The sequence below is a fragment of the Cetorhinus maximus genome, unplaced genomic scaffold (genome assembly GCF_964194155.1).
Source record: "Cetorhinus maximus unplaced genomic scaffold, sCetMax3.hap1.1 HAP1_SCAFFOLD_677, whole genome shotgun sequence".
Classification (NCBI taxonomy): domain Eukaryota; kingdom Metazoa; phylum Chordata; class Chondrichthyes; order Lamniformes; family Cetorhinidae; genus Cetorhinus; species Cetorhinus maximus.
In genome coordinates this window covers 102,870-124,175 of record NW_027596619.1, presented here as the reverse complement: position 1 = coordinate 124,175, position 21,306 = coordinate 102,870, and the positions used below count along the sequence as shown (strand labels likewise).

At 56.4% G+C, this 21,306-nt stretch overlaps 1 protein-coding gene across 1 annotated transcript in view; it reads right to left on the bottom strand.

Annotated features, from left to right (window-relative positions):
• The window catches only part of prpf19 (pre-mRNA processing factor 19), a 56,123-nt gene that overhangs the window by 9,106 nt on the left and 25,711 nt on the right, over window positions 1-21,306 (bottom strand). Inside the window, exons 5-12 of the mRNA XM_078535815.1 lie at window positions 16,176-16,249; window positions 14,315-14,377; window positions 13,234-13,275; window positions 10,366-10,440; window positions 7,515-7,590; window positions 7,063-7,172; window positions 6,783-6,938; window positions 5,399-5,468 (exon numbers count right to left, since the gene is read on the bottom strand). Of these exons, the coding sequence (XP_078391941.1) occupies window positions 5,399-5,468; window positions 6,783-6,938; window positions 7,063-7,172; window positions 7,515-7,590; window positions 10,366-10,440; window positions 13,234-13,275; window positions 14,315-14,377; window positions 16,176-16,249 (666 nt within the window). The remainder of the gene's footprint in view (window positions 1-5,398; window positions 5,469-6,782; window positions 6,939-7,062; window positions 7,173-7,514; window positions 7,591-10,365; window positions 10,441-13,233; window positions 13,276-14,314; window positions 14,378-16,175; window positions 16,250-21,306) is intronic.

Sequence of the window (21,306 nt, the reverse complement as noted above, 5' to 3'; positions counted from 1 at the left end):
CATTGGGAGCGAGACTCTGACAAGCGGACGCCGCCAGTCTGCTTGCCCTGCACTCCTGTGTGAGTCCGACTGAAACCTGCCAAGGTTTCAGCTGCCCAACAACCTCCCATCTCGACCTACAACTCCGAAAGCAAATCCCGAACAGAGCATCTCCCGGGTTCCATTCCTTTCTTCCCCCACCACCCCCATGTTACTGACAATTTTACAGAACAGAAAGAGGCCATTCGGCCCATCTGCTCCATGCTGGTGCTCCTGCACCACACACGAGCCTCCTCCCATCCCCTTTCTCACCCCCATCAACATATCCCTCTGTTCCTCTCTCCCTCGTCTGTTTATCCAGCTCCTCCCCGCCCCCTTAAACCCATCGACGCAATTCCCCTCGGCCGCTCCCCGTGGGAGCGAGTCCCACACTCTCCCCACTCCCCGTGGCAGCGAGTCCCACATTCTCCCCGCTCCCCGTGTGAGCGAGTCCCACACTCTCCCCGCTCCCCGTGGGAGCGAGTCCCACATTCTCCCCGCTCCCCGTGGGAGTGAGTCCCACATTCTCCCCACTCCCCGTGGGAGCGAGTTCCACATTCTCCCCGCTCCCCGTGGGAGCGAGTCCCACATTCTCCCCGCTCCCCGTGGGAGCGAGTCCCACATTCTCCCCGCTCCCCGTGGGAGCGAGTCCCACATTCTCCCCGCTCCCCGTGGGAGCGAGTCCCACACTCTCCCCGCTCCCCGTGGGAGCGAGTCCCACACTCTCCCCGCTCCCCGTGGGAGCGAGTCCCACATTCTCCCCGCTCCCCGTGGGAGCGAGTCCCACACTCTCCCCGCGGGAGCGAGTCCCACACTCTCCCCACTCCCCGTGGGAGCGAGTCCCACACTCTCCCCCACTCCCCGTGGGAGCGAGTCCCACACTCTCCCCCACTCCCCGTGGGAGCGAGTCCCACACTCTCCCCGCTCCCCGTGGGAGCGAGTCCCACATTCTCCCCGCTCCCCGTGGGAGTGAGTCCCACACTCTCCCCCACTCCCCGTGGGAGCGAGTCCCACACTCTCCCCGCTCCCCGTGGGAGCGAGTCCCACATTCTCCCCGCTCCCCGTGGGAGCGAGTCCCACACTCTCCCCACTCCCCGTGGGAGCGAGTCCCACACTCTCCCCGCTCCCCGTGGGAGCGAGTCCCACATTCTCCCCGCTCCCCGTGGGAGCGAGTCCCACACTCTCCCCACTCCCCGTGGGAGTGAGTCCCACATTCTCCCCGCTCCCCGTGGGAGCGAGTCCCACACTCTCCCCGCTCCCCGTGGGAGCGAGTCCCACACTCTCCCCGCTCCCCGTGGGAGAGAGTCCCACATTCTCCCCGCTCCCCGTGGGAGCGAGTCCCACACTCTCCCCGCTCCCCGTGGGAGCGAGTCCCACATTCCCCCACACTCTCTGGGTAAAGAGGTTTCTCCTGAATTCCCCGATTGGATTTATTAGTGACCGTCTCATATTGACAGTCGTGCTGGATTCTGGTCTTGGCCACAAGTGGAGACATCTTCGCTACGTCTACCCCAACAAAACCCTTTCATCCTCCTAAACGCCTCGATCAGGTCACCCCCTCAGTCCTCTCTTCTCTAGAGGAACGAGCCCCAGCCTGATCTTCTCTCCTGGTGGCAATAACCTCTCGGTTCCGATACCGTCCTCATAAATCCATCCTTTGCACCTTCTCCGTCGCCTCTGTACGTTTTGAATGTGGAACGGGGGTCAGAAACGTGCAGGGTAAAGTCCAAGTCTCGTCTCACCGAGGCTAGGGAGCGGACGTAGCTCAGAATGGTAGAGTTGTTACCGCCCAGGTGGAGACCATTCGGCCCCCTCGAGCCTGTTCTGCCGTTCAGCGAGATCGTGGCTGGATCTGATCGTCTCCTCAGCCCCACATTCCTGTCTGACCCCTGGCAACCTTTCTCCCCCTTGTTAATCAAGAAACCATCTCGCTCGGCCTTAAAAATATTCACAGACTCTGCTTCCACCGCCTGTTGAGGAAGAGATTTCCAAAGACTCGCCCCCCCAGCCCCGAGAGAAAACATTTCTCCCCATCTCCGTCTAAAATGGGCGACCCCCTTATTTTTAAACAGTGACCCCCCACCTCGTTCTAGATTCTCCCACAAGAGGAAACATCCTCTCCACATCCACCCCTGTCAAGACCCCTCAGGATCTTAAAGGTTTCAATCAAGTCGCCTCTCACTCTTCTAAACTCCAGCGGATACGAGTCTAACCTGTCCAGCCTTTCCTCATAAGGACAACCCACCCATTCCTGGGATTAGTCTGGTAAACCTTCTCTGAACTGCTTCCAACGCATTTATATCCTTCCTTAAATAAGGGGACCAGTTACTGTACACAATACTCCAGATGTGGTCTCACCAGCGCCTTGTACAACTGGAGCGTAACCTCCCTACTTTTATATTCAATTCCCCTCTGTAACGGCATCCCCCCCATCTCTATCTGTTTATCTGTACCCAAACCCACCCACCCCCCATCTCTATCTGTTTATCTGTACCCAAACCCACCCACCCCCCATCTCTATCTGTTTATCTGTACCCAAACCCACCCACCCCCCATCTCTATCTGTTTATCTGTACCCAAACCCACCCACCCCCCATCTCTATCTGTTTATCTGTACCCAAACCCACCCACCCCCCATCTCTATCTGTTTATCTGTACCCAAACCCACCCACCCCCCATCTCTATCTGTTTATCTGTACCCAAACCCACCCACCCCCCATCTCTATCTGTTTATCTGTACCCAAACCCACCCACCCCCCATCTCTATCTGTTTATCTGTACCCAAACCCACCCACCCCCCATCTCTATCTGTTTATCTGTACCCAAACCCACCCACGCCCCATTTCTATCTGTTTATCTGTACCCAAACCCACCCACCCCCCATCTCTATCTGTTTATCTGTACCCAAACCCACCCACCCCCCATCTCTATCTGTTTATCTGTACCCAAACCCACCCACGCCCCATTTCTATCTGTTTATCTGTACCCAAACCCACCCACCCCCCATCTCTATCTGTTTATCTGTACCCAAACCCACCCACCCCCCATCTCTATCTGTTTATCTGTACCCAAACCCACCCACCCCCCATCTCTATCTGTTTATCTGTACCCAAACCCACCCACCCCCCATCTCTATCTGTTTATCTGTACCCAAACCCACCCACCCCCCATCTCTATCTGTTTATCTGTACCCAAACCCACCCACCCCCCATCTCTATCTGTTTATCTGTACCCAAACCCACCCACCCCCCATCTCTATCTGTTTATCTGTACCCAAACCCACCCACCCGCCATCTCTATCTGTTTATCTGTACCCAAACCCACCCACCCGCCATCTCTATCTGTTTATCTGTACCCAAACCCACCCACCCCCCACCTCTATCTGTTTATCTGTACCCAAACCCACCCACCCCCCATCTCTATCTGTTTATCTGTACCCAAACGCACCCACCCCCCATCTCTATCTGTTTATCTGTACCCAAACCCACCCACCCCCCCATCTCTATCTGTTAATCTGTACCCAAACCCACCCACCCCCCATCTCTATCTGTTTATCTGTACCCAAACCCACCCACCCCCCATCTCTATCTGTTTATCTGTACCCAAACCCACCCACCCCCCATCTCTATCTGTTTATCTGTACCCAAACCCACCCACGCCCCATTTCTATCTGTTTATCTGTACCCAAACCCACCCACCCCCCATCTCTATCTGTTTATCTGTACCCAAACCCACCCACCCCCCATCTCTATCTGTTTATCTGTACCCAAACCCACCCACCCCCCCATCTCTTTCTGTTTATCTGTACCCAAACCCACCCACCCCCCATCTCTATCTGTTTATCTGTACCCAAACCCACCCACCCGCCATCTCTATCTGTTTATCTATACCCAAACCCACCCACCCCCACCCGCCCCCAACCCAAGACCCATTTTAGCCACTGAGTCTCTGAGGAATATCTGTCTCCCTTATCCCTCCTGGTAAGATGTACCACCTCGACGCTGATCCATGTGGGAGTTCCTGTGCCTCCAGTCATCCATTACAAGTCCCCGCCGCGCTCCCACACTGACCTCTCTGTCCTCGGCCAGCCTCAGCGTTCCAGTCAAGCTCAACGCCAGCTCGAGGAACAGGCGCTCCTCTCTCAGCTCGGCACCCTGCAAGCCTTCTGCACTCGACGCCAAGTCCAACGGCTTGAGGTCGTCGCCTCCGCCTTCGTCCTGTTCTATGTGACTCCTTTCCCTCTTTTCTCATGTCTCGTCTCTGTCCTTACCCCCTCACGTTTGCATTCAGGCTGTTTTTAATGCCGACATTCACGCCTCATTTGGACAGACCCTTTGCTTCTTCGCTATACCCATTACCACCCTTCTTTGGCTGTCGCATCGTGAGATCTCACTGTCTACAAACAGTCGCTGGGTGGTACAGGACTTGAGCGTTGCCAAAAGAAAACGTTTTGTTGAAGCTTTTCGTCTTGCACTCATCAGGACAATCACAAGGAATACCAATTGTCAGGGGAAGCCACAACTTCGTACTGCACGTGAAGAGAGCGCTGATTGGTTGGCAAGTGGACACCGATCAGTAGATCTCGAGCGCCCGCCGAGTTTCTTTTCGAAATCATACATCGTCTCCGCCCCCCCAGCCCCGCTCAGAGGCGGCGGGTTCCGGGTCCTTACCACTCGCCGCGTGAAAGAAAAAAGTACCACCTCACCAGCCCCCAGCCCCGCCCAATGTATCCCTTACCCCAAAACGTTCAATCCGTGCTCCCCACCTTCGCCCCCACCACCGCCAGTCCTTGTACCATCAGCTCATGGGGAACAGCTTCTCTCTCTGTCTACCTGATGTAAACCTGTCCTAATCTTGTACACCCACTGTCTAGGATCTCCCTCCATCTCCTTCACCCTATGGAGAACAACCCCAGCTTCTCCAACCCAACCGCGTAGCTAAAAAACACCCCCAACCCCAAAACCATTCTGGTAAATCCTCTCCGCACCCTCTTGTGGACCCTCTCATCTTCCCTAAAGTGTGGGGGGCAGAAGTGGGCCCCATGCTCTAGTTGGGGCCTAACCAGAGCTTTATAAAAAGGTTCAGCATTAACTTCCCTGCTTTTGTACAGGGCGCCTCTATTTCGGACACCTGAGACCCCGGACACTGTGCTAACCGCACTCGCATTGTGGCCCTGTCACAATTCAATCATCGATGCACATGTACCCCCAGGTCCCTCTGTCCCCCCGCACACTCTTCACTCTGTACTGCCTCTCACTATCCCTTCCACCAAAATGCACCACCTCACGCTTCTCCAGTATTAAACTCCAGCCGCCGCCTGCCTGCCCCTTTCTGCTAACTTGTCTCTGCCCCGGGCCAGTCCATTGGCAGCACTGCTCACCACATCCAGCCGCTTCGTCTGTGACCTTGGTCAGCACACGTCCCGTGCGGATGTCAGAGAATGCCCAGTACTGTGGTGAGAGAGAGAGAGAGAGAGAGAGTTAGTTTACACAACGCGGGGAGACCACAGAAGCTGTGATTGTTCCCCTTCGAGCACAGAAGGGCAAGGGGAAATTTACCAGAACAGTATCGGGTGCAACTCCTGGCTCTGCTGGTAGCACTGAGGGGGCGCCGCACTGTCGGAGGGTCAGTACTGAGGGGGCGCCGCACTGTCGGAGGGTCAGTACTGAGGTGGCGCCGCACGGTCGGAGGGTCAGTACTGAGGGAGCGCCGCACAGTGGGAGGGTCAGTACTGAGGGAGTGCCGCACTGTTGGAGGGTCAGTACTGAGGGAGCGCCGCACAGTCGGAGGGTCAGTACTGAGGGAGCGCCGCACTGTCGGAGGGTCAGTACTGAGGGAGCGCCGCACTGTCGGAGGGTCAGTACTGAGGGAGTGCCGCACTGTGGGAGGGTCAGTACTGAGGGAGCGCCGCACTGTCGGAGGGTCAGTACTGAGGGAGTGCCTCACTGTCGGAGGGTCAGTACTCAGGGTGCGCCGCACTGTCGGAGGGTCAGTACTGAGGGAGAGCCGCACTGTCCGAGGGTCAGTACTGAGGGAGCGCCGCACTGTCAGAGGGTCAGTACTGAGGGAGAGCCGCACTGTCGGAGTGTCAGTACTGAGGGAGTGCCGCACTGTCGGAGGGTCAGTACTGAGGGAGTGCCGCACTGTAGGAGGGTCAGCACTGAGGGAGTGCCGCACTGTCAGAAGGTCAGTACTGAGGGAGCGCCACACTGTTGGAGGGTCAGTACTGAGGGAGCGCCGCACTGTCGGAGGGTCAGTACTGAGGGAGTGCCGCCCTGTCGGAGGGTCAGTACTGAGGGAGTGCCGTACTGTCGGAGGGTCAGTACTGAGGGAGTGCTGAAATGTCAAAGGGTCACTACTGAAGGAGCGCTGTACTGGTGGAGCATCACTGTCCAACAGAGCATCGCTCCCTTACTTCACACCCTAAGTTAGGGTAATGTTCACTCACTGTAATTGCAGAATTGTTGCATATTCAGCAGGGTAAGGATCAGACACTGTAACTGTTTATACAGCAGGGTAAGGATCAGACACTGTAACTGTTTATACAGCAGGGTAAGGATCAGACACTGTAACTGTTTATACAGCAGGGTAAGGATCAGTCAGTGTAACTGTATATTGAGCTTGGAAGGGGTTAATCCCCGTGTGATGAGGTGGCACAAGGTTGCAACCCATGAAAAGGGTCACAAAATAAAGACAGATTGGCACACACCTTCCCCCGCCCGCTCCATCACCGACAAATCCCACGCGCCATATCCTTCTCTTACCTGGTCATCAGATGCACTCAGTAGGTAGTCGCCTGTGGCGTGGAGACTGAGGCCAGTGACCGCTCCCTCGTGAGCCCGGACCACTTGGACGCAGGACGTGGTGGAGACAGACCAGATGCGGATGGTTGTGTCGGGGGAGGCTGAGAAGACGATGTTCTGTGGTGGTGGGGGGGTGGGGGAGACAGGAAGCCGGCGGTTAGTTGTTTTACTCCAGCCTGGGAAAGTGGGAAAGCAAAAAGGCCCGGCAGCTCGAGCGGGAGCCGGGACACAGGGGGCTCACCTCGCTGGGGTGGAACACCACGCTCGTCACCTTCTTCCCGTGACCTTTGAGGGTGGCCAGGATCTGCTCCGAGTTCTTGTCGAACACGACCACGTTCTTGTCAGCACCGCCTAGGGCAGAGAGAGACACGAGGTCAGGGAGGCTGCAAGGGGGGTGGGGAAGGGCACGAGGGGTGGGGGAAGGGCCTGGCGGGTACACTCGGGGAAGGTGTGAACAGGTGCAGCGGTGGGCGGGTGAGTGGGTGAGTGGGCGGGTGAGTGGGTGGGTGGGCGGGCGGGCGGGTGAGTGGGCTTAACATGCTGTGGGAGAGCGTAGGGAGGGTTTGGTTAGCGGGGTAATTAGAGATGCCGGGCGTTGTGACGTCAATGCCAATGAGATGAGGCTCACTCCGCTCTGGGTCAGGCCAGGGTTGGGGCCGGGGATGGGGGTTACCCAGCGAAAGCTGTACCTACCCGTCAGAACCTTGGCAGTGTCCGAAGGGCAAAGGTCAAGGGCCAGGATGCCGGGGACGCTGGCACTGTGCAGACCCTGCAAACGAGAGCGAGAGGTGGAGATCAGCCAGACCAAGAGCATCGGAATAAAACTGAGCAGCCCTGACGAAAATCTGCCCCGTTCATACACTCACATCCCCTCCATACCCCTCACTGAGGGAGAGCAGGAGGCCATTCGGCCACTCCAGCCTGCTCTCCCATTCAATACCATCACAGCCGCACCTTCTGCCCCAAGTCCACTTTCCCGGTCGCTCCCCCTACATCCCTTAATTCCCTCAGTGTCCAAAAAAAAATCCCTCCATCTCAACGCAGAATAAGCCCAACGACGGAGTATCCGCGGCTTCCCGGGACGGGGAGAGAATTCCAAAGATTCACAACCCTCTGGGTGAAAAAATTCTTCCTCATCTCCGTCCAAAATGGCCCACCCCTTATCCTGAGACTCTGGCCCTCTCCCCCACCCCCCCGACCCTAAGCCTCGCTGGTTCGAGACTCGCCAGCCTAAGAGGAGGGGGTGGAACAGCATCTCAGTATCGACCCTGTCAAACCCTCCAACAATTTTACATGTTGAAATGCGACCGCCCCCTCATTCAGCCAAAACCCACTGGGCCCTGTTAAAACTCTCAACGTCCACCTGCCTCACCCTCCCTATCTCTGTAACCTCCTCCAGCCCCTACACCCCTCCCTATCTCTGTAACCTCCTCCAGCCCCTACACCCCTCCCTATCTCTGTAACCTCCTCCAGCCCCTACAACCCTCCCTATCTCTGTAACCTCCTCCAGCCCCTACACCCCTCCCTATCCCTGTAACCTCCTCCAGCCCCTACACCCCTCCCTATCTCTGTAACCTCCTCCAGCCCCTACAACTCTCCCTATCTCTGTAAACTCCTCCAGCCCCTACACCCCTCCCTATCTCTGTAACCTCCTCCAGCCCCTACAACTCTCCCTATCTCTGTAACCTCCTCCAGCCCCTACACCCCTCCCTATCCCTGTAACCTCCTCCAGCCCCTACAACCCTCCCCATCTCTGTAACCTCCTCCAGCCCCTACGACCCTCCCTATCTCTGTAACCCTCCTACAACCCTCCGAGATCTCTGCGCTCCTCCAATTCCAGCCTCTTGACCATCCCCCGAGTTTAATCGCTCCACCATCGGCGGCCGTGCCTTCAGCTGCCTGGGGCCCTGAGCTCTGGAATTCCCTCTCTAAACCTCTCCGTCTCTTTCTCACTCTCTCTCCGTCTCTCTCTCACTCTCTCTCCGTCTCTCTCCTCCTTGAAACCTCCTCCTTTGACCGAGCAGTTGGGCACCTGTCCTGATAACATCTTACAGGGTTCGGGTCAAATGCTGTCAGGTGACACCTGCCTCACCCTCCCTATCTCTGTAACCTCCTCCAGCCCCTACACCCCTCCCTATCTCTGTAACCTCCTCCAGCCCCTACAACCCTCCCTATCTCTGTAACCTCCTCCAGCCCCTACAACCCTCACTATCTCTGTAACCTCCTCCAGCACCTACAACCCTCCCTATCTCTGTACCCTCCTCCAGCCCCTACAACCCTCCCTATCTCTGTAACCTCCTCCAGCCCCTACACCCCTCCCTATCTCTGTAACCTCCTCCAGCCCCTACAACCCTCCCTATCTCTGTAACCTCCTCCAGCCCCTACAACTCTCCCTATCTCTGTAAACTCCTCCAGCCCCTACAACTCTCCCTATCTCTGTAACCTCCTCCAGCTCCTACAACCCTCCCTATCTCTGTAACCTCCTCCAGCCCCTACACCCCTCCCTATCTCTGTAACCTCCTCCAGCACCTACAACCCTCCCTATCTCTGTAACCTCCTCCAGTCCCTACACCCCTCTCTATCTCTGTAACACTCCTCCAGCCCCTACAACCCTCCCTATCTCTGTAACCTCCTCCAGCCCCTACAACTCTCCCTATCTCTGTAAACTCCTCCAGCCCCTACATCCCTCCCTATCCCTGTAACCTCCTCCAGCCCCTACAACCCTCCCTATCTCTGTAACCTCCTCCAGCCCCTACGACCCTCCCTATCTCTGTAACCCTCCTACAACCCTCCGAGATCTCTGTGCTCCTCCAATTCCAGCCTCTTGACCATCCCCCCGATTTTAATCGCTCCACCATCGGCGGCCGTGCCTTCAGCTGCCTGGGGGGCCCTGAGCTCTGGGATTCCCTCTCTAAACCTCTCCTTCGCTCTCTCACTCTCTCTCCGTCTCTCTCTCTCTCTCTCCTCCTTGAAACCTCCTCCTTTGACCGAGCAGTTGGGCACCTGTCCTGATAACATCTTACAGGGTTCGGGTCAAATGCTGTCAGGTGACACCTGCCTCACCCTCCCTATCTCTGTAACCTCCTCCAGCCCCTACACCCCTCCCTATCTCTGTAACCTCCTCCAGCCCCTACACCCCTCCCTATCTCTGTAACCTCCTCCAGCCCCTACAACCCTCCCTATCTCTGTAACCCTCCTACAACCCTCCGAGATCTCTGCGCTCCTCCAATTCCAGCCTCTTGACCATCCCCCGAGTTTAATCGCTCCACCATCGGCGGCCGTGCCTTCAGCTGCCTGGGGGCCCTGAGCTCTGGGATTCCCTCTCTAAACCTCTCCGTCTCTTTCTCTCTCTCTCTCCGTCTCTCTCTCTCTCCTCCTTGAAACCTCCTCCTTTGACCGAGCAGTTGGGCACCTGTCCTGATAACATCTTACAGGGTTCGGGTCAAATGCTGTCAGGTGACACCTACTGGGGTCTTTTCCTAAGTTACAGGCACGATATAAACGCAAGTTATTTTTGTTAAGTTTACTTCCAGTTGGAACTTACCACGTGGGAGGCCACCTGCCTGTACTTGCTGAGGTCTTCACCTCTCACCAATTCCTCGGGGACGGTCTTGCCTCTCTGTGTAACACGTTAGCAGAACAGTACAGTGAGTGAGTGCAGCATCAGTGGACCCTGCCCCAGCTTTATGAAATTTCTCTCCGATTTGCCTCCGTTACCCTTTATCAAATGGTCTACCCCATCCAGCCCCTTGGCATAAAATAGTCTGAACCTCCCAACCCTGTTTATACAACGGACTGTCCCACACGTTTATCAAATGGTCTGCCCCACAGAGACTCCCCACGTTTATCAAATGGTCTGTCCCACAGAGACCCCACACGTTTATCAAATGGTCTGCCCCACAGAGACTCCCCACGTTTATCAAATGGTCTGTCCCACAGAGACCCCACACGTTTATCAAATGGTCTGCCCCACAGAGACTCCCCACGTTTATCAAATGGTCTGTCCCACAGAGACTCCCCACGTTTATCAAATGGTCTGCCCCACAAAGACCCCCCACGTTTATCAAATGGTCTGTCCCACAAAGACTCCCCACGTTTATCAAATGGTCTGCCCCACAAAGACCCCCCACGTTTATCAAATGGTCTGCCCCACAGAGACTCCCCACGTTTATCAAATGGTCTGCCCCATAAAGACTCCCCACGTTTATAAAATGGTCTGTCCCACAAAGACTCCCCACGTTTATAAAATGGTCTGCCCCATAAAGACCCCCACATTAATAAAATGGTCTGTCCCACAAAGACTCCCCACGTTTATAAAATGGTCTGCCCCATAAAGACCCCCACATTAATAAAATGGTCTGCCCCACAAAGACTCCCCACGTTTATCAAATGGTCTGCCCCACAAAGACTCCCCACGTTTATAAAATGGTCTGCCCCATAAAGACCCCCACATTAATAAAATGGTCTGTCCCACAAAGACTCCCCACGTTTATAAAATGGTCTGCCCCATAAAGACCCCCACATTAATAAAATGGTCTATCCCACAAAGACTCCCCACGTTTATAAAATGGTCTGTCCCACAAAGACTCCCCACGTTTATAAAATGGTCTGTCCCAGAAAGACCCCTCACGTTTATCAAATGGTCTGTCCCACAAAGACTCCCCACGTTTATAAAATGGTCTGTCCCACAAAGACCCCCAATGTTTATAAAATGGTCTGTCCCACACAGACCCCACCCCCGTTTATAAAATGGTCTGTCCCACAAAGACCACTCACGTTTATCAAATGGTCTGTCCCACAAAGACCCCCAATGTTTATAAAATGGTCTGTCCCACAAAGACCCCTAATGTTTATAAAATGGTCTGCCCCATAAAGACCCCTAATGTTTATAAAATGGTCTGTCCCACAAAGACCCCCCCATTTATAAAATGGTCTGTCCCACACAGAGCCCCCTCACCGTTTATAAAATAGTCTGTCCCACAAAGACCACCCCCCCTCCCCGTTTATAAAATGGTCTGGCTTGTGTGCCCTCCATTTACATAACACTCTGCTCCCACGTTATACACACACCTAATCACCCAACATTCATCATTAAAGTGGGCAATGGCCTTAGGTTCCCATTCACGTGGGCCCCACTCTCGTTCTAGGTTGGTCAGTTCTCCTGCCACCTCCCTACCCTGCCAGGGTGTGTTTCTACAGAGTGTGTGCATGGTCAGACTGCCTGTGTCAGTGTCAGCGTGTGTGAGAGAGTGCCTGTGTGAGTGTGTGTGAGAGAGTGCCTGTGTCAGTGTCAGTGTGTGTGAGTGCCTGTGTGTGAGAGAGAGTGCCTGAGTGAGTGTGTGCGAGAGTGCCTGTGTCAGTGTGTGTATGAGAGTGCCTGTGTCAGTGTGTGTGAGAGTGCCTGTGTGTGTGAGAGAGTGCCTGTGTCAGTGTGTGTATGAGAGTGCCTGTGTCAGTGTGTGTGAGTGTGCTTGTGTGAGTGTGTGCGAGAGTGCCTGTGTGAGTGTGTGTGTGAGTGCCTGTGTCAGTGTGTGTGTGTGTGCCTGTGTCAGTGTGTGTGTGAGTGCCTGTGTCAGTGTGTGAGAGAGTGCCTGTGTCAGTGTGTGTGAGAGTGCCTGTGTGAGTATGTGAGAGTGCGCCTGTGTCAGTGTGTGTGAGTGCCTGTGTCAGTGTGGGTGTGAGTGCCTGTGTCAGTGTGTGTGTGTGTGCCAGTGTCAGTGTGTGTGTGAGAGTGCCTGTGTCAGTGTGTGTGTGACAGTACCTGTGTCAGTGTGTGTGTGAGAGAGTGCCTGTGTGTGTGTGAGAGTGCCTGTATCAGTGTGTGAGAGAGTGCCTGTGTCAGTGTGTGTGTGTGACAGTGCCTGTGCGTGTGTGAGAGAGAGTGCCTGTGTCAGTGTCAGTGTGTGTATGAGAGTGACTGTGTCAGTGTGTGTGAGAGTGCCTGTGTGTGTGTGTGAGTGCCTGTGTCAGTGTGTGTGTGAGAGTGCCTGTGTTAGTGTGTGTGTGAGAGTGCCTGTGTCAGTGTGTGTGTGAGAGTGCCTGTGTCAGTGTGCGTGTGAGAGTGCCTGTGTGAGTGTGTGTGAGGGAGTGCCTGTGTCAGTGTGTGTATAAGAGTGCCTGTGTCAGTGTGTGTGAGGGAGTGCCTGTGTCAGTGTGTGTGAGGGAGTGCCTGTGTCAGTGTGTGTATGAGGGTGCCTGTGTCAGTGTGTGTGAGAGTGCCTGTGTCAGTGTGTGTGTGTGTGTGTGTGTGAGTGCCTGTGTGAGTGTGTGTGAGAGAGTGTCTGTGTCAGTGTCAGTGTGTGTGAGTGTGTGTGTACACTCTGCAGGCAGGAAGACAGACTGCCACCAGGACACAGACTTCAGCACTCGGCGAGGAGTTGTCAAAAGCACAGAAAGTCCTGCTGCAACCTACCTTCTTACGTTCAGTCGTCAGCACAGTGGCCTTATCTTGAAGCTGAAATGGGGAGAGCAAGACAAAGTGAATATCTCTGTACCCTCCTCCAGCCCCTACACCCCTCCCTACATCTGTAACCTGCTCCAGCCCCTACAACCCTCCCCATCTATGTAACCTCCTCCAGCCCTTACAACACTCCCTATCTCTGTAACCTCCTCCAGCCCCTACACCCCTCCCTACATCTGTAACCTGCTCTAGCCCCTACAACCCTCCCTATCTCTGTAACCTCCTCCAGCCCCTACAACCCTCCCTATCTCTGTAACCTCCTCCAGCCCCTACAACCCTCCCTATCTCTGTAACCTCCTCCAGCCCCTACACCCCTCCCTATCTCTGTAAACTCCTCCAGCCCCTACAAACCTCCCTATCTCTGTAACCTCCTCCAGCCCCTACACCCCTCCCTATCTCTGTAACCTCCTCCAGCCCCTACAACCCTCCCTATGTCTGTAACCTCCTCCAGCTCCTACACCCCTCGCTATCTCTGTAGCCTCCTCCAGCCGCTACAACCCTCCCTATCTCTGTAACCTCCTCCAGCCCTTACACCCCTCCCTATCTCTGTAACCTCCTCCAGCCCCTACAACCCTCCCTATGTCTGTAACCTCCTCCAGCTCCTACACCCCTCCCTATCTCTGTAAACTCCTCCGGCCCCTACAACCCTCCCTATATCTGTAACCTCCTCCAGCCCCTACAACCCTCCCTACATCTGTAACCTGCTCCAGCCCTACAACCCTCCCTATCTCTGTAGCCTCCTCCAGCCGCTACAACCCTCCCTATCTCTGTAACCTCCTCCAGCCCCTACAACCCTCCCTATCTCTGTAACCTCCTCCAGCCCCTACACCCCTCCCTATCTCTGTAACCTCCTCCAACCCCTGCAACTCTCCCTATCTCTGTAAGCTCCTCCAGCCCCTACAACCCTCCGTGGTTCCCAGGGATGAAAGGAATCTGCTGGACCCCAACCTCTCCTTCTCGAACCCTTCTCTCTCTGCCTCTGTCTCTCTCTCTCTCTGTCTCACGCACACCCATAGCAAGAATTTGAACTCACCTTCTGAATGATCTCTGGAGTCATTCCAACCTGTTCCCCGACATCCATGGGTTCTCCTGCACCCTGTGGGGGACAATACAGGGCAGAATGTAAGACGTACGCACATCCAGGCCGAAGGAGGAAATGGTTAAGAGAGAGAGACGCTGGACTGAAAAGTGAGGAAGTTATCACCAAACTTTTTTTCTATCGTTGGTTCGGCTCCAGCTGTCGTACTGTGGCCCAATTTTGGGCGCAACACTTTAGGGAGGGTGTCCACACCATGGAGAAGGCATTCGAGGGGGGATTGACCAGAATGGTACAAGCGACGAGGGACTTCCATTAACGCGGAGAGTCATGAAATCCCATTGGTCTGTGTGGGCAGATTGTAACATTGAAGGTACAGGGTGTTCCAATGCTCGTTACATTGGTTGCTGCCTGGGACCCTCTGGGAGTGTTTTGATAGGTCCCCAGATCAGTTCAAGATTCAAGCGAGCGGCTTTTCTCGAGGCAGTCAGCTTGAGGAGGTCTGCCAGCCAAGAGGGCTGCTGTTAGCTCTGAGCAGCTTGAGGGCTCAGGAGACGCCCGGGTAATCAAAGGGAGCGCAGGGGGAGTCCCGGCAGTCATATACGGCTGAATACAGCCAGGGGGCAGGAGTTCACAGAAACTCAGGGGCAGTGCCGGCTTAGTGAAGCTAGCTGCTTGAGCAAAGGGTCGAGATTAAGCCATTAAGTGAAAGCCGAAGCGGGAGAATCGGGGATCCGGCGGGGAGAAGGGATCCCTGAAGGTGAGATTGGAACCCTGTGAGGTGGGCCATGGTTGAAGCTGTCCGAGTGGGAGTGACTTTCGGACAGAATTCCTAGGAGGGATCTTCAAAGGCGGAGCTGGGGACCCCTCGTGAGACAGTTTTAATGAGATTGTTTGACTTTGGCGTTTACGAGGTAGGTTCGTGGGAAATCCATGGACTCCGACTTGGTTGCGTCTGTCATTTACTCTGTAGTGTGGTGCGTTCGACCAGAGTTCGTCTGTTAATTCACACGCACCTCATACTTACCCTGAACGTTAAGCGTGTAAGGTAGACATCGGAAATTGTTTTATCCTTCTGACCTCGCACGGTAAAGTTCATTTTAGTTTGTTCAAAACCCCTTGGGAATCTCGTGGGTTTATTCCAAAAAGCAGACGCCTCGAATCTGAACCTTTATCTACTTAAAACAAAACGCTGTTGGTCCCTAGCCGGATCCCGCACCCACCCCACCTTGCCCCACCCCCCCCACCACGGCCACGTCCTGGGGTCTGGCCAGGGATCGAAACAGGGGAGGCGGAGGAGGAGCTGGGATTGTTCTCCTTCGAGCAGGGGGAGGCGAAGAGGGAGATTGAATCGAGGCGTTCAAAATCACGAAGGGTTTTCCTGCGAGTGAATAAGGAGAAACTGTTTCCAGTGGCCGGGACGGGGAGGGGTGGGCGGTGGTGGAATCGGTAACCCGGGGTGGGGGGACGCAGATTGAAGGGGATCAGGAAAAGAATCAGAGTTTTGTGGGGGGGGCCGGGGTGCGACTTGAGGAGGAATAAGGTGGGGGGTGGAACCAAATTCGATGGGAACGCTCAAAATGGGGGATTGCGTAAATGCTTGAAGGGGAACGATTCATTGGGGGGGGGGGAAGAGCAAGAGGGGGACTAATTGGGTCGTTCAGCCGAAGAGCCGGCAGAGAGGCACCACGGGGCCCTCCTCACCGGCTCCGACATGTGGTGGGGAAATCTTCCGGCAGTGCGCCAGCTCGAAGAGGGAGTCACACTCACGCCTCCACCCCCACCTCCTAGGTTCACGCCCGTCTGCCCCCTCCCTCCGCCCCGGCGGGGGCGTGGGGGCTCTCCGAACCGTACTTACCGGTGGCGCGGCGGGTGTCACCGGTGCTGCCTGGGGCACGGCCAAACCAGCCTGTGGCTTCAGCGTGGCCAGAGCTGCGGAGAGAGAGAGAGAGAGGGTCACAGAGGTTAAAGCGACGCACGGTTAACGGGGTTCACTTGGCCGTCGGAGGGAGGGGGATTTGCCGACCCCTGCCCCATCTCCCCGCCAAGATAGACCACCCCCCCACCCCACCGACTGTGGGTAGCAACCCTTCCCTCCCCACACGCTCACCCTCTCTCTCTCCCCATAACCCACACTCTGACCCTCTCTCTCTCCCGCTGTACCCACACTCTGACCCTCTCTCTCTCCCCATAACCCACACGCTCACCCTCTCTCTCTCCCCATAACCCACACTCTGACCCTCTCTCTCTCCCCATAACCCACACTCTGACCCTCTCTCTCTCCCGTAACCCACACTCTGACCCTCTCTCTCTCCCGCTGCACCCACACTCTGACCCTCTCTCTCTCCCGCTGTACCCACACTCTGACCCTCTCTCTCTCTCCCACTGTACCCACACTCTGACCCTCTCTCTCGCTGTACCCACACTCTGACCCTCTCTCTCTCCCGCTGTACCCACACTCTGACCCTCTCTCTCTCCCGCTGTACCCACACTCTGACCCTCTCTCTCTCCCACTGTACCCACACTCTGACCCTCTCTCTCTCTCGCTGTACCCACACTCTGACCCTCTCTCTCTCCCGCTGTACCCACAATCTGACCCTCTCTCTCCCACTGTACCCACACTCTGACCCTCTCTCTCTCCCACTGTACCCACACTCTGACCCTCTCTCTCCCACTGTACCCACACTCTGACCCTCTCTCTCCCCCGCTGTACCCACACTCTGACCCTCTCTCTCCCACTGTACCCACACTCTGACCCTCTCTCTCTCCCGCTGTACCCACACTCTGACCCTCTCTCTCCCACTGTACCCACACTCTGACCCTCTCTCTCCCACTGTACCCACACTCTGACCCTCTCTCTCTCCCGCTGCACCCACACTCTGACCCTCTCTCTCTCCCGTAACCCACACTCTGACCCTCTCTCTCTCCCACTGTACCTACACTCTGACCCTCTCTCTCCCACTGTACCCACACTCTGACCCTCTCTCTCCCGCTGTACCCACACTCTGACCCTCTCTCTCCCGTAACCCACACTCTGACCCTCTCTCTCCCACTGCACCCACACTCTGACCCTCTCTCTCTCCCGCTGTACCCACACTCTGACCCTCTCTCTCTCCCGCTGCACCCACACTCTGACCCTCTCTCTCGCTGTACCCACACTCTGACCCTCTCTCCCGCTGTACCCACACTCTGACCCTCACTCTCCCCCGTAACCCACACTCTGACCCTCTCTCTCTCCCGCTGTACCCACACTCTGACCCTCTCTCTCTCCCGCTGTACCCACACTCTGACCCTCTCTCTCCCCCGTAACCCACACTCTGACCCTCTCTCTCTCTCCCGCTGTACCCACACTCTGACCCTCTCTCTCCCCGTAACCCACACTCTGACCCTCTCTCTCTCCCGCTGCACCCACACTCTGACCCTCTCTCTCTCCCGATACCCACACTCTGACCCTCTCTCTCTCCCCGCTGCACCCACACTCTGACCCTCTCTCTCTCCCGCTGTACCCACACTCTGACCCTCTCTCTCTCCCACTGTACCCACACTCTGACCCTCTCTCTCGCTGTACCCACACTCTGACCCTCTCTCTCTCCCGCTGTACCCACACTCTGACCCTCTCTCTCTCCCGCTGTACCCACACTCTGACCCTCTCTCTCTCCCACTGTACCCACACTCTGACCCTCTCTCTCTCTCTCGCTGTACCCACACTCTGACCCTCTCTCTCTCCCGCTGTACCCACAATCTGACCCTCTCTCTCCCACTGTACCCACACTCTGACCCTCTCTCTCTCCCACTTTACCCACACTCTGACCCTCTCTCTCCCACTGTACCCACACTCTGACCCTCTCTCTCTCCCGCTGTACCCACACTCTGACCCTCTCTCTCCCACTGTACCCACACTCTGACCCTCTCTCTCTCCCGCTGTACCCACACTCTGACCCTCTCTCTCCCACTGTACCCACACTCTGACCCTCTCTCTCCCACTGTACCCACACTCTGACCCTCTCTCTCTCCCGCTGCACCCACACTCTGACCCTCTCTCTCTCCCGTAACCCACACTCTGACCCTCTCTCTCTCCCACTGTACCCACACTCTGACCCTCTCTCTCCCACTGTACCCACACTCTGACCCTCTCTCTCCCGCTGTACCCACACTCTGACCCTCTCTCTCCCGCTGTACCCACACTCTGACCCTCTCTCTCTCCCGTAACCCACACTCTGACCCTCTCTCTCTCCCCGTAACCCACACTCTGACCCTCTCTCTCCCGCTGTACCCACACTCTGACCCTCTCTCTCCCGTAACCCACACTCTGACCCTCTCTCTCCCACTGCACCCACACTCTGACCCTCTCTCTCTCCCGCTGTACCCACACTCTGACCCTCTCTCTCTCCTGCTGTACCCACACTCTGACCCTCTCTCTCCCCCATAACCCACACTCTGACCCTCTCTCTCTCCCGCTGCACCCACACTCTGACCCTCTCTCTCCCCCATAACCCACACTCTGACCCTCTCTCTCTCCCGCTGCACCCACACTCTGACCCTCTCTCTCTCTCGCTGCACCCACACTCTGACCCTCTCTCTCCCGCTGTACCCACACTCTGACCCTCTCTCTCCCACTGTACCCACACTCTGACCCTCTCTCTCCCACTGTACCCACACTCTGACCCTCTCTCTCTCTCGCTGTACCCACACTCTGACCCTCTCTCTCTCCCACTGTACCCACACTCTGACCCTCTCTCTCCCACTGTACCCACACTCTGACCCTCTCTCTCTCTCGCTATACCCACACTCTGACCCTCTCTCTCGCTGTACCCACACTCTGACCCTCTCTCTCCCGCTGTACCCACATTCTGACCCTCTCTCTCGCTGTACCCACACTCTGACCCTCTCTCTCTCCCGCTGTACCCACACTCTGACCCTCACTCTCTCCCGCTGCACCCACACTCTGACCCTCTCTCTCTCCCGCTGCACCCACACTCTGACCCTCACTCTCTCCTGCTGTACCCACACTCTGACCCTCTCTCTCTCCCACTGTACCCACACTCTGACCCTCTCTCTCTCCCACTGTACCCACACTCTGACCCTCTCTCTCTCCCACTGTACCCACACTCTGACCCTCTCTCTCCCACTGTACCCACACTCTGACCCTCTCTCTCCCACTGTACCCACACTCTGACCCTCTCTCTCCCGCTGCACCCACACTCTGACCCTCTCTCTCTCCCGCTGTACCCACACTCTGACCCTATCTCTCCCCCATAACCCACACTCTGACACTCTCTCTCTCCCGCTGCACCCACACTCTGACCCTCTCTCTCCCCCATAACCCACACTCTGACCCTCTCTCTCTCCCGCTGCACCCACACTCTGACCCTCTCTCTCTCTCGCTGCACCCACACTCTGACCCTCTCTCTCTCCCGCTGTACCCACACTCTGACCCTCTCTCTCCCACTGTACCCACACTCTGACCCTCTCTCTCCCACTGTACCCACACTCTGACCCTCTCTCTCTCTCGCTGTACCCACACTCTGACCCTCTCTCTCTCCCACTGTACCCACACTCTGACCCTCTCTCTCCCACTGTACCCACACTCTGACCCTCTCTCTCTCTCGCTGTACCCACACTCTGACCCTCTCGCTGTACCCACACTCTGACCCTCTCTCTCCCGCTGTACCCACATTCTGACCCTCTCTCTCTCTCGCTGTACCCACACTCTGACCCTCTCTCTCTCCCGCTGTACCCACACTCTGACCCTCACTCTCTCCCGCTGCACCCACACTCTAACCCTCTCTCTCTCCCCGCTGCACCCACACTCTGACCCTCACTCTCTCCCGCTGTACCCACACTCTGACCCTCTCTCTCTCCCGCTGTACCCACACTCTGACCCTCTCTCACCCACTGTACCCACACTCTGACCCTCTCTCTCCCACTGTACCCACACTCTGACCCTCTCTCTCTCTCGCTGTACCCACACTCTGACCCTCTCTCTCTCCCACTGTACCCACACTCTGACCCTCTCTCTCCCACTGTACCCACACTCTGACCCTCTCTCTCTCTCGCTGTACCCACACTCTGACCCTCTCGCTGTACCCACACTCTGACCCTCTCTCTCTCCCGCTGTACCCACATTCTGACCCTCTCTCTCTCTCGCTGTACCCACACTCTGACCCTCTCTCTCTCCCGCTGTACCCACACTCTGACCCTCACTCTCTCCCGCTGCACCCACACTCTAACCCTCTCTCTCTCCCGCTGCACCCACACTCTGACCCTCACTCTCTCCCGCTGTACCCACACTCTGACCCTCTCTCTCTCCCGCTGTACCCACACTCTGACCCTCTCTCTCCCGCTGTACCCACACTCTGACCCTCTCTCTCTCCCGCTTTACCCACACTCTGACCCTCTCCCTCTCCCGCTTTACCCACACTCTGACCCTCTCTCTCCCCCGTAACCCACACTCTGACCCTCTCTCTCTCTTGCTGTACCCACACTCTGACCCTCTCTCTCCCACTGTACCCACACTCTGACCCTCTCTCTCTCGCTGTCTCGCTGTACCCACACTCTGACCCTCTCTCTCCCCCGTAACCCACACTCTGACCCTCTCTCTCTCTCGCTGTACCCACACTCTGACCCTGCCACTCCCACTTTACCCACACTCTGACCCTCTCTCTCCCACTTTACCCACACTCTGATCCTCTCTCACCCACTGTACCCACACTCTGACCCTCTCTCTCTCACTGTACCCACACTCTGACCCTCTGTCTCCCACTTTACCCACACTCTGATCCTCTCTCACCCACTGTACCCACACTCTGACCCTCTCTCTCCCACTGTACCCACACTCTGACCCTCTCTCTCTCTTGCTGTACCCACACTCTGACCCTCTCTCTCCCACTGTACCCACACTCTGACCCTCTCTCTCTCTCTCTCGCTGTACCCACACTCTGACCCTCTCTCTCTCCCGCTGTACCCACACTCTGACCCTCTGTCTCTCC